The sequence below is a fragment of the Mustela erminea genome, chromosome 5, assembly GCF_009829155.1.
Source record: "Mustela erminea isolate mMusErm1 chromosome 5, mMusErm1.Pri, whole genome shotgun sequence".
Classification (NCBI taxonomy): domain Eukaryota; kingdom Metazoa; phylum Chordata; class Mammalia; order Carnivora; family Mustelidae; genus Mustela; species Mustela erminea.
This window is the reverse complement of record NC_045618.1, coordinates 51,185,531-51,197,698: the sequence shown is the minus strand read 5'-3', so window position 1 is coordinate 51,197,698 and position 12,168 is coordinate 51,185,531. Positions and strand designations below refer to the sequence as shown.

The 12,168-nt window shown below is 43.0% G+C and overlaps 1 protein-coding gene across 2 annotated transcripts; it reads left to right on the top strand.

Moving 5' to 3' along the window:
• Nucleotides 1–1,773: 1,773 nt before the first annotated feature.
• Nucleotides 1,774–8,276, top strand: LOC116590804 (ribonuclease pancreatic-like). 2 transcript variants are annotated; one of them, XM_032343126.1, is made up of 2 exons: nt 1,774–1,808; nt 7,427–8,276. In XM_032343126.1, the coding sequence occupies exon 2, from the start codon at nt 7,452–7,454 to the stop codon at nt 7,905–7,907; it is 456 nt and encodes a 151-aa protein (XP_032199017.1). In that variant the 5' UTR covers nt 1,774–1,808; nt 7,427–7,451; the 3' UTR covers nt 7,908–8,276. The 2 variants fall into 2 exon arrangements, with proteins under 2 accessions (XP_032199017.1, XP_032199016.1); XM_032343125.1 differs by lacking the exon at nt 1,774–1,808 and adding an exon at nt 6,440–6,544 and having other exon boundaries at nt 7,427–8,273.
• The last annotated feature ends 3,892 nt before the right edge of the window (nt 8,277–12,168 follow it).

The window sequence follows — 12,168 nt, the reverse complement described above, 5'->3', positions numbered from 1 at the left end:
CATGAGGGTAGAGCCCACAGGAGTGGGGCTCTGGAGAACTCCCTGCCCTGCTACCATATGAAGACACAGCAAATAGGTAGCCATCTATAAAACATCTATAAATCTCAGGTGGATTTTCAGCAGACACCAAATCTGCTGGTGCCTTAATCTTGGACTTTCCAATCCCTTAAACACTTAGAGATGTTTGTTGTTTATAAGCCATCCAGTATGTGGAAGCTTGCTGTACCATCCTGAACATCTCCCAATGTGTTATTCCTTATGCTCCATAAGTAAGTGAAACCATATGATAATTGACTCTCTCAGCTTGACATATACAATGGAGTATTATGCCTCCATCAGAAAGGATGAATACCCAACTTTTGTGTCAACATAGACAGGACTGGAAAAGATGATGCTGAGAGAAGTAAGTAAAAGTCTGAAATTTTTTAAGAAATCAGCATCACTTTTTAATTTTTCCTTCTAAATAGACATCATTTGTGGTGACAGTTTGATTCACAGCAAAAAATGAGTAGAAAGCAGAATTCTCATATATAATTATTCAGCCTCTCCTATTGTCAACATCCTACACCGGAGCAGTACATTTGTTATAAATGATGGACCTACTTTGACACATCTCCCAAAGTCTATAGAAGCCATTAGGGTTCACTCTGGGTGCTGTATATGTGTATGTAACTAGGGTTTTTTCTCTTGCTAGTCTATCTTTTGCCAGCTTAATTTGTACATTCCTACTCTCTGAACCTAAGAGGGTGGAGGAAAAAGTTTCTTCCTCCACTCTGTTTCCTCCACCTATTCCATAAACACATGTCCAGGTTGAACCCTGGATCTTCACAACATTAACCCTTGTGCTCATTTGCTCACTCTTGTAATACATCTCACATAGTCTGAGAATTGTTTTGCCCATCCCACCATGATGAACTCCAAAAGTTTAGGATGTGTTTGCAGTTTTTCCCTTATCTCTACATTCCCTGCTGAAGACTGATGTTTTACACCTAAACCATAAAATCAGAGATAATAAAAGTATTGTTGTTTAGTAAGTGTGCCACACAGTGAGGCATAAGCACACCATGCTGTTAGTCATAGGCTATACTATGGCGTTGTGGTTCTAATTCAGGCCCATGCTTTTTCTCACTACATGATGTTTCATAAAGTCACAAATGAAGTTAAGTAGGCATAGAGTCAGGAGCAGAAAGTGTTTTTGAGACTGAGATGATAACATGCAGATAAGCAGGCATATCTATTTGGCCATCCCAGAGACAGCTCTCTTCTCTTTCCTTAGACTTGTCATTGGACAGGATGAACTGATTACAGGGCCATACTCTCAAGGGGCTGGAAGGTCAGTGAAAGTCAGGACAAATCCCAGACCTCCCCGACTTACTCCCACACGCAGTCTAAATACTTTTCATTGGAAGAGAGTATTTTCTGAAACTTGATCAATCAACAAGCACTCAGAAATGTTAAACAAAACTACATTGTTCACTGAGAACTTCAGCCAGTAATGATTTCATTCTTCAGCTGTAACCCCAGTCAGCTGAGCTGGCTGATGAAGTTCCAGGTCTGAAATGCTATCCCCAATGGTCCATTTTTCTGAGGCCTGGGGATATCTGGGAGATTTGAAGCTGCCTTGAGGCAACTTTCCCCAGGAACCTAACAGGAATCGAGGCCTCTTGAGAGGAAATTTTAGAGATAGAACAAGACGGGGGACTGCAGATAAGACATATCCTGCTCTGGATCTACCCCCTCCCTCTTTCTGGCCACTCTACTGTTTAGCACACAGAAGGGAGTAGCCAAAGGCAACTTTTAGGTGCAAGGTAAGCTGCACCTAAGCTGTAAGGTGCAAGTGCCTTCTGACAGTTACCCCACAGTAAATCTTAGTGTGCCTACTGTGATGTCCAATCCCAGATCTGCCTGTGTTTTCCTGATACACCCATTCCATTTTCACTGCTCTCTGATTCTCTATAAAGATAGAAGTTATAGCATCTGAGTGGCTCAGTCAGTTAAGTGTCTGCCTTTGGGTCAGTTCATGATCCCAGGGTCCTGGGGTCAAGCCCCTCATCTTGGGCTCCCTGCTTAGCAGGAAGCCTGCTTCTCCCTCGCCCTCTGATGCTCCTCCTGCTTATGCTCTCTATCTGTCCAATAAATCAATAAGATGTTTTTTAAAAAAAAATAAAGAGAATTTTGAAACTTTTCAGTTTATCCTTCCCTCCCAATCAGAAACTTCAATTACTATGGACTCTGAAAAACAATCTGACGGGTTTGAAGTGGGGGGGGGGAGGTTGGGGTACCGGGTGGTGGGTATTATAGAGGGCACAGATTGCATGGAGCACTGGGTGTGGTGCAAAAATAATGAATACTGTTATGCTGAAAATAAATAAAAAATAAATTTAAAAAAAAAAGTCTCATTCAGGGCACCTGGGTGGCTCAGTTGGTTAAGCGACTGCCTTCAGCTCAGGTCATGATCCTGGAGTCCTGGGATAGAGTCCCACATCAGGCTCCTTGCTCAGCAGGAAGTCTGCTTCTTCCGCTGACCTCTCTCCTCTCATGCTCTCTCTCTTTCTTTGTCTCTCTCTACCTCTCAAATAAATAAATAAAATATTAAAAATAAATAAATAAATTTTAAAAAAAGAAACTTCGATTACTGTCACCTCTACTTACCTCTACTACTAGATCAGAATGAAAAGTGAACTTTTAATTTTGACTCTTGAAGAAACGATATCAGTAGTGGTAATAATAATAACATTAAAATTCTTTTAGGGCTTACAGTGAGCATTGAATAGAGTGACCCTATAATTTGCTGTCTGGTTGGGACACTTTTGAGAGTGAAGAGGGACATTATTATATATTAGCCAAGAAATGAGCATAAATAGGGATGGTCCTCAGCAAGCAGGGTCGTTTATATATGGTTTCATAGCTATGAACCAGTTTCACATGATAGAGAGCTAAAGGAGATCTCCCTGGTCTCTCTGTAAGGGCACTAATCCCATTCCCAAGTGCTCCACCTTCATGACATAATCACCTCTCAAAGGCCCCACTTCTAGTTACCATCCCATTGAGACTTAGGTTTTAATATACAAATTTGGGGTGGGGTGGGAAACAAACATTCAGTCCATAGCATCTTAGAATAAGGTACTTAAATTATTCCTAATTTACAGATAAGGAAACAAATACAGAAGTTGATATATTATTGATCTTTAAAATCATAATGCAGGACTTTGGGGTACACATCTGCACTCAATCAGAAAAACGCAAGTTGGAGTTTCAGGAATAATTAAAAAGGTGAACTGATTCCAGATCACTGTCCAAACAGACTCCAGTTGCTATGCACTTAAATTCTCTTTTATTAGTGCTTTGCCAATCATCCATGTGTTTTATAGATGACAAACTGAGGTCCAGAGAGGTGATAACATTTTCCTGAACATAACATACCAGTCATGAAGCTGCAACTAATACATATGGTCTCCTCACTCTACAGGCTTTAGTCAAATTCTCAAGAGCAGTTTATGGAAATGAATATCACACCGTATATGCCTAAAGAAATGACAACTGTGATGTATGTCAAACTACTTGAGAGAAATTTTGAGAGATTGATATCATATTTAATCTGTGTAATGAAGGTAAATACTGCAACTGTGATTTAATGTATGGGAAATGAGGTTTCTCAGTAATGGCTCACAGACTCATTCTATACTGGATAGCTGTCCCCATGACCTAGAGGACAACAGAGATGATGCAGACATTCTCAGAACCATTTTTTAAAACAGAGGTTTGAGGCAAACAAGACTCAAGTCTCACTCCTTGGAGAAAATCCCATTGCCATAAGGGACATTCTTCTGCTGCTCATATTCTTAGTCAACATCACTGTTTCTCAGCTGCATCCTTTTCCTTGTCTGGTACCCACCTCCCCCTTTCCACCAACCTCACAGACAAGACAGTCTCCTATTCCTTTACCCATGTCAGCCCCCTTCCTGGAGCTATGCTCTCTCTCTGTGCTGTATTTTCACTGTCTTCTCCCATACTGACTCTTTCCTCAAGATGTGCACCCCTTCATGTCACCTTCTCCCCAACCATCCCCATCATGTTAGTGCACAAATTTGCTCCATCTCATCACTGTCAGCCTCCTCATTAACTCCATTTCTTTCACTCTGACTTTTTCTTCAACCTATTGGAATAACGGTTCTCTGAAAGTACTCCAGAAAATACTCCATTGATCAACTGATTATCACATCTCATCATCTAATAAAATATTACCTTCTTAAACATTTTTAAAAATTGTAAGTTATCTATAGGTACATGTATATATATAAATATACACGTAGTGTGTGGGTATACTCTATATATATGCACGTAGACAGAGAAAGAGTGTTAGTTTTTTTCTATCAATCTTGTCTTTTAACTGTACCATTTAGTCCATTTATATAACATAATTATTCATTTTTATTTTCCTCAGTGAATACCTACTACCTTATTTTGCCTTTGCTATTAGTCTCATTTGTCTGGCATTTCTATTTCCTATCCTTTCTTCCCTTCTTTTGGATTAGTGGTGTAATTGTCTGTCATTCTGTGACAGCCATTAAAGCTGTTAAAAATAATTCTCTCATTCCAGGCACCTAGAAGGATCCTACTTCTCTGCCGCTTGTACTTAAATGTGATCATGAGGTTTTCTCCGGTCAATGAAGTGTGAATAGAAGTGACATATGTCCCTTCCAGCAGAAGCATTAAGAGCTGTCCTCTGTGGTGCTAGGTTTTTTTTTTAGGTTTTATTTATTTACTTAGATAGAGACAGAGAGAGAGAGTGGGTAAAAGGCAGAGGAGGAGGGAGAGAGAGAATCCCAAGCAGACTCCAAGCTCAGCCCAGAGCCCAACTCAGAGTTTGATCTCATGACCTGAGATCATGACCTGAGCCAAAATCAAGAGCAGGATGCTTAACCAGCTGAGCTGCTGGGGCATCCCAGTGCTATGTTCTTTCCTCTGCCTCTTTGATTAAGACAGTGTGTGTCAAGAGGAAGCCTGTGTCAGCCTGTTTTCCCAAGTGACAATAGCAGGCAGAGCCCCTAGGCTGGACCAAGATAGATATGTAGCAGGAATAAGAAAGAAACTTTAAACTACTGAAATTTTGAGATTGTTTGTTACTGCAGCACAACTAGACTCTCCTAACTGATCCACAGTCTACTTATTCTCTGCTAGTTTGGAATTCAAACCCTGTATTTCCCTTCTTTTCATTGCTTATCTTAGAAATTCTCAAATGCATACTAAACATAGAAAAGTCTAATCAATACTTTTAGTCATCTCTTGAACACGGCAATTCACATCACTTCCAAGTTATGTTCCTGACATATATTTTAATTTTATCTTCTTAACTCAACAAGAAGTTATTGCTTTATATAGTCAAAAGATCTTTGATTTGTTCACATATTTATCACCATCTTTCTTTATTCCTTCCTGAATTCATATTTCTGATGAGTAGCCTTTCTTTGTAACCTCAAATCCATTCTTAGAAATTTTTTAGTGGAAGACTGCTTTAATGAAATCATATAACTCCATTACGTTTTGTTTTATATTATTGTTTTGTCAGCAAACGCCTTATTTTATTCATTTCTAAGTGCCAGAGTAAATAATTCTATGTTGGTGTGTTTAGAAATCAAAGCCAGTGTATTGAATTAAGATTATGATGTGCTAAAGAGGGGAAAAGCCATTCACATGGTCAGGTTACACCCTCAGCATTCCAGCTGCCACTTTCAGGAAGTGAAAAGCCCAGGGCACAATTTCAGGACATGGAAACAGAAGCAAAGTCATAAGATTTGTCCCGTGCCTTGGTGACTGAGCCAGCCTGACATCCCTTGGGGTTTCGTTAACTTTAGTTCCTCTCCTCCACTCTGACCTTCTAGGAGTGGTTGCTGTGGCCAAAAACTGTAACACATCCACCTTCCACACGCAGGAGTGCTGAAGTGGCCAACACTGGGTGAGGTCGCAGGTCTCCTCCTCTCCCAGCCCAGACCCCCCCCACACCCTACGTCCATGCAGTCTTCCAGCTGCAGAAAGCAGGATGCCCCCCACACCAGAAGAGGTGCTGTTGGAATTCCACCCACGCCAGGACTCCTGAGGAGACAGAGGACCTCCATTTCTCTGGTGCTCTGGGGATCACGTGTTTATGTGTCCTTTGCAAACCTGCAAAAGTTATTTGTTTGATGCAAATGGCCCCCTGAGATGACAAGGACTTTGCTGCGGTTCAGGCATCATTACCATAGTGGCTTTCTTTGCTGCTCCTTGTGAGCCAGCAGACAGATGAGGTTCACATGGTACGGTTCCTATAAACAAGACTCACCCTTCTCAGCAGTCCTGAAAAGAGAGTGGTGTGGATGGTTCCCTACAATGCCCTTCCTCACAATGTCTTTGGTTCCCACTAAAGTGAAACCAAGATGCTCCTCCCACCTATCTTTCCTTGGAAGCCAAGCCCCTTTGTAATCTGTATAAGATTCCCTCCCCAGGGATCCCGGGATCACAGAGACTGGCCTTCTGCTCTGTCCTAGAGACCAAGCTAGAGATCCAGGTCAGTGGCTGAAGAGATGGTCTCAGGGACTCCTTCTTCTTCTGTGTTGGATTAGAGGGACCAGGGTGGTTGCGGTTAGCACCTGAAAAAACTTGAGCTGGACCAATATCGGGATGGAGCATGTGGGCTGCAGGGAAACAAAGGCACTGGGGGAGGGAAGCATTGCTCTTGGGAATACAATGGCATCCCTCTATGATACTGGTGTTAGGAACTGGGCTGTTGCCCTTGTGTTGGAGAACAATAGGCCTCACTCTGTCCCTCATGATCCTATAGGTCATGTGGTATTTCAGGGATGCAGTTCAGCTCATGTTTTATTCAAAAGGATTTCCTGATAAGCACCTTGAGCACTGGGTATAAATGTACTTATTCTTCAAATGTATTTTATTTTTTTTAATGTTTTTAGATTTTATTTATTTATTTGACAGGGATAGATAGAAAGCACAAGCAGAGGGGGCAGCAGAGGGAGTGGGAGAAGCAGGCTCCCCAGTGACCAGGGAGCTGAGCTCGAGACAGGACTAGATCCTAGGACTTCAGATCACGACCTGAACTCAAGGCAGACACTTAACAGACTGAGCCATCCAGGTGCCCCCTCAAATAGATTTTAAATTTTAAAATCTCTAATATTCAGACATAGGACTGCAGGATTTTAGTTCACTGTCAAGTCACCAACCAGAGGGAAAGACCACCTCTCTCCAGCTAGTAGGACTTAAATACTCTTCGACAAGAGTCTATGTGAGCATCTCAATCCTTGGAAAATTGCATAGGAGGAAGGGTACCTTTCCGGCTGACCCAAACGGAGACTGTGAGCCAGGGAGGCCACAGGTAGGAGCTGGGGTTCTTTCTCAGGCAACGCTTTTTCTCCTCTCTCCCTTTCCTGGCTAGGCTCTTCCAGAGGAGTGAGACCACCATGGCTCAGGAGAGGTTCTTCATCCTGTTCCCACTACTGGTCCTGGTGCTGCTGGTGCTGGGCAGTGTCCAGCCTTCTCTGGCCAAGGAGTCGAGGGCCGATAAGTTCCTGCGGCAGCACATAGACTCGAACACCTCCACCGTCAATGCCAGCTACTGCAACCAAATGATGAAGCGCCGGAATATGACGGTTGGATTTTGCAAGCCGGTGAACACGTTTATCCACGAGCCTCTGCCAGATGTCCAGGTCATCTGCTTCCAGGGAAATGTAACCTGCAAGAACGGGAAGCCCAACTGCCACCAAAGCAGTTCCAAAATGCGCATCACCGACTGCCGCCTGAAGAAAGGCTCCAAATACCCCAAATGCGACTACGAGACCAAGCAGCAAGAGAAATTCATCATCGTGGCCTGTGAGTGTGTACAGTACGAGACAGTCCACTTTGATGGTTCTGTGTAGGTCTGCACCTGAGGCCAGAGTAGCAAGATGCCCTACCTCCCTGTTGTGGCAACTGCTTCTCCCCTCTCCCTTCCTGGGTCTGAAAGAACTCCAGCCAGGGCTCCTGTCTCAAACACACATGCGTTCCTACCCAGGACCTGCCCCTGTGTGGTTTGGGAGGTGAGGGGGTCCCTGTGTAAACCACTTCCTGGATTCTTTCAGTAAAATACAGTTGCAACCACCTGGATTTCTGAAACTGTCACCATCCTGATACTGTCGTGTGATTGAGTTCCTGCTTGGGTGAGAACTGTAAATCTGGGTAGATTTTGTAAGCATCGAATAGAATCATTACTTGCCTTTGCTCCTGACTCTTGGTTCTCCGTGACCTGAGATCATTCCTTTGCTCAGACATGCCTTGCTGTCAAATATGAAGCTGTTAAGTATGGGCTATTTGAGATGAAAGGGAGCTACAGTCTGGGACTGTCCTGCTGGGTGAGCTGATGGAGGGGAGCTCAAATACCAAAATCTCTGGCACAGAAGGAAGGACAGGGTGACCTCAAGAAAATCCTGCTCAGTCCCTGGCTGGGCAGGAGTAGGGGATGAAATTATGATCCTAAGTTTTCCTTTTCTTTTTATTGAGTGAGCTATTACCAGATCACATTGACCATCTCTTAGTTGGAAAGTCAGGACATTCCATTTAGGAGCTTGAAGGGTCTGTATGGATTATTAAATTAAATGAGAATAAGTAGATTTTGACTCATGTATCCACTTTAATGGATTGGACCTGCCTAGAACGTTGCAGAAAAAAATTCTAATAAGCGATGAGGTTGAACGGTAGCCTCTGTTGAAGGCACGATGGAGGTAAATGTGTGTGTTCCACCTTCTATCCCTGAGATAGTAATCCCCACTTTTACAGAGGAACAGCCTGAATCTCAGGAATGGGTAAGTGACTTGCTCACGGCTGCTGCTACTTAATGGCACAGCTGAGACTAGACCCCAGGTCTCCTGACCTCCAGTCCTTGTTCTTTCTGCTACCAGAGTGGACTCAAGAAGAAAATCCTGCAGTCTCCCTTTTCCTAAGTGTGGTGGGGAGAGCACCTGGGTGGCTCAGTCTGTTAAGGGATCTACTCTTGATTTCATGCATATCATGCTCTCAAGGTCCTGGGATCGAGTCCCATAGTGGGCTTTGTGCTCAGCTCAGAGCCTGCTTTGGGTCTTCCTCTCTCTCCTCCTCTGCCCCTCCCCTGCTTGCACATGTGCTCTCTCTCCCTCTCCTCCTCTTCCTCTGCCCCTCCCTTGCATGTGCTCTCTTGCGCTCACTCTCTCTCACTCTCTCTCAAATAAATAAGTAAATCTTTAAAAACAGAAAAGTAAGGTAGAAGTAATTATGGATATGGCATCAAGGAAGTAGGTCTAGGGAGACCCGAGAAACAAGATCAGAAAGGATGGCATAGTAGGGTACATAGTTCCCAGGTTCTATTGGACGTCCTGTTCTGGAAAGTTCACTGATCAAATCAATCGGGAGGAGGAAACTCATATTTTCCCACAGGAAGCATAGCTTCACTTTTCCAGAATTCTACCTTCGTCTCTTGGGCTTTAAGGAATGGTGGGTGCACTCTATGGCAGCCTTGATATTTTATTTAAGTTCCATAGTGTGATGTCCAGAGCTTGTAGTTTTTGCAACATCCATGCACTCCTGAAATTCCTTCAGCCAATCTAGACACACGGAGATGTCAAACCATCAATTCTTTCCGCAATACTTTTTTTTCTTTTTCCTTTCTTTTTCTTGTAAAGATTTTATTTATTTATTTGACATAGAGAGAGAGAGAGAGCACAAGTAGGGAGAGCAACACAGGGAGAGGGAGAAGCAGGCTCTCTGATGATCAGGGACCTGAGGTGGGGCTCGATCCCAGGACCCTGGGATCATGACCTGAGACCTTTAATGTCTGCCTTTGGCTCAGGTCATGATCCCAGGGTTATAGATGGAGCCCCACCTTGGCCTCTCTGCTCAGCGGGCAACCTGCTTCTCCCTCTCCCTCTGCCTGCCTCTCCCCCTGCTTTGTGCTCTCTCGCTCTGACAAATAAATAAATAAAATCTTAAAAAATAGAAAAAAAAATAAACACAGCTTGCACCCGGAGATGACAGTGGTGTGAAAGGTGAGAAAACCATTGGAACAGAGGCTAGTTCCATCTGTCACATTCTACAAATACATTTTGTTAAGGAAACATGACTACCTAGGAAACAAAGCCCTGACAAGCCAGGTAGTTCAGTCTGGATGATATACCCTTTTTAGAGATGAGACTCAGAGGCAGCCTGAATGGGCAGAACCGACCTTAACCCTACCACACCCTGCCTCCCTCTGAGCAGCAGTGCCCAAGGAAGAGCCCTGGAGCTTGAAAGTAGCCCCTCAGAACTCTGCTGCTCCCTGCTATCACCACCCTGTCTGGGCCTCAGGACAATCTCTAGCATGGGGACAGTCAGAACTACCTTGTAGTCTGGTGTGAGGGTTCATTTATGCAATTTAGATAAATTGCCTTACAAATGGGAACTTTCAATCTGTTCCAGAATATGCTCCAAGTGAATGTAAAAATAAGTTAGCTGTCCATCTTAGTATCTTAGTTTGTCCGTCGTATACTAAAATGGCTATTATTTTAACTGTCTCCAGCATTAAAAGACCAAAGTCTAATCCAATTGATACTGACTTCTCAGATACCCATTACGGAAAAATAATAATAATAATAATAATAACTACTCAGTTGTGTCCAGAATGTTCACTTTTCCTAGGCTTCCTTAGGTCTGGTAACAGCAAGTGCATCTGGAAGGGTTTCCTGTTGTCAACCCACAGCCCCTAGAACCCACACTCATGCGGGAGCTTCAGAACTTATCTCCAGGGAAGACCGGTAGCACGCGGAGGGACTAATGGACAGCATGCACACTACAGATAAATTCATGGGGCTTCGGGCTGCTGTTTTGTTCCAGTATATTCCTTCTAACTGGTTTATACTGGTAAAAGTTGGCAAACAAACAGAATGTACTGAACATGGGACTGGTTAAAATATGATGCGTTTCCTTACAACAAAATACTATGCAAATAGAACTAAATACACCTTTGCTACTGACATGAAATATGTCCAAAATTTATTCTTAGTGGGAAATAAGAAGTAGTGTACAACATTGTGTATAAAATGTTATTATTGGTGGGGCACCTGAGTGGCTCAGTTGGTTAAAGCCTCTGCCTTCTGCTCTGGTCATGATCCCAGAGTCCTGGGATCGAGTCCCCCATCAGGCTCTCTGCTCTGAAAGCAGCCTGCTTCTTCCTCTCTCCTCTCTCTCAGCCTGCCTCTCTGCCGACTTGGGATCTCTGTCTGTCAAATAAATTTAAAAAATATTTTAAAAATAAAAAACAGTGTTATTATTGATGATGGGAAAAGAGGAGAGAAACACATGCATGAGGATACATGTTAATTCACAATTTTTAATGTTTTCTTTATTTACTTGAGAGAGAGAGAGAGCCTGTGAACAAGGGAGGGGGCAGAGGTCAAGAAAGAAGCAGACATCCCACTGAGCAGGGAGCCTGACCACTCAAGACAAGGGGCTCCAATCCCAGGACCCGGGGATCATGACCTGAGCTCAAGGCAGACATTTAACCCACTGAGCCTCCCAGGTGCCCCGTCAATAAACTTTTATTTTTATTTATATTTTTGGTAATAATATATTAGTTTATTATTATTTTAAATTTTTTTATTTAAAGTCAACTAATTAACATACAATTATTGTTGGTTTCAGAGGTACAGGTCAGTGACTCATCAGTCTCATATAATCCCCAGTGCTCATTACATCATGTGCCCTCCTCAACGTCCATCACCCAGTTACCCCATCCCTCTACCCCTCTCCCCTCCAGAAACCCTCAGTTTGTTTCCTATCATTAAGAGTCTGTATGGTTTGTCTCCCTCTCTGGCTTCCTCTGGTTTTATTTTTTCCTCTCTTCCCCTATGATCCTCTGCTTTGTGTCTTAAATTCCACAGATCAGTGAGATCACACGATAATTGTCTTTCTCTGAATGACTTCTGTCACTTAGCATAACGTCCTCCAGTTCCATCCAGTTGTTGCGAATGCCAAGATTTCATGTTTCTGACAGCTGAATCATATTCCATTGCATATATTAATAATATTTAATACTTAAATCTATGTAATAAATAAAGACCGTGAAGAGACATAAAGAACTGAACTGCGTCTGGAAAAGAAAACTGGGGCCTAACAAACAACGACCAAAGGAAAACA

What these genes read in the sequence shown, in the direction of transcription:
- LOC116590804 (XM_032343126.1), top strand. Translation starts at nt 7,452, where the DNA reads ATGGCTCAGGAGAGGTTCTTCATCCTGTTCCCACTACTGGTCCTGGTG.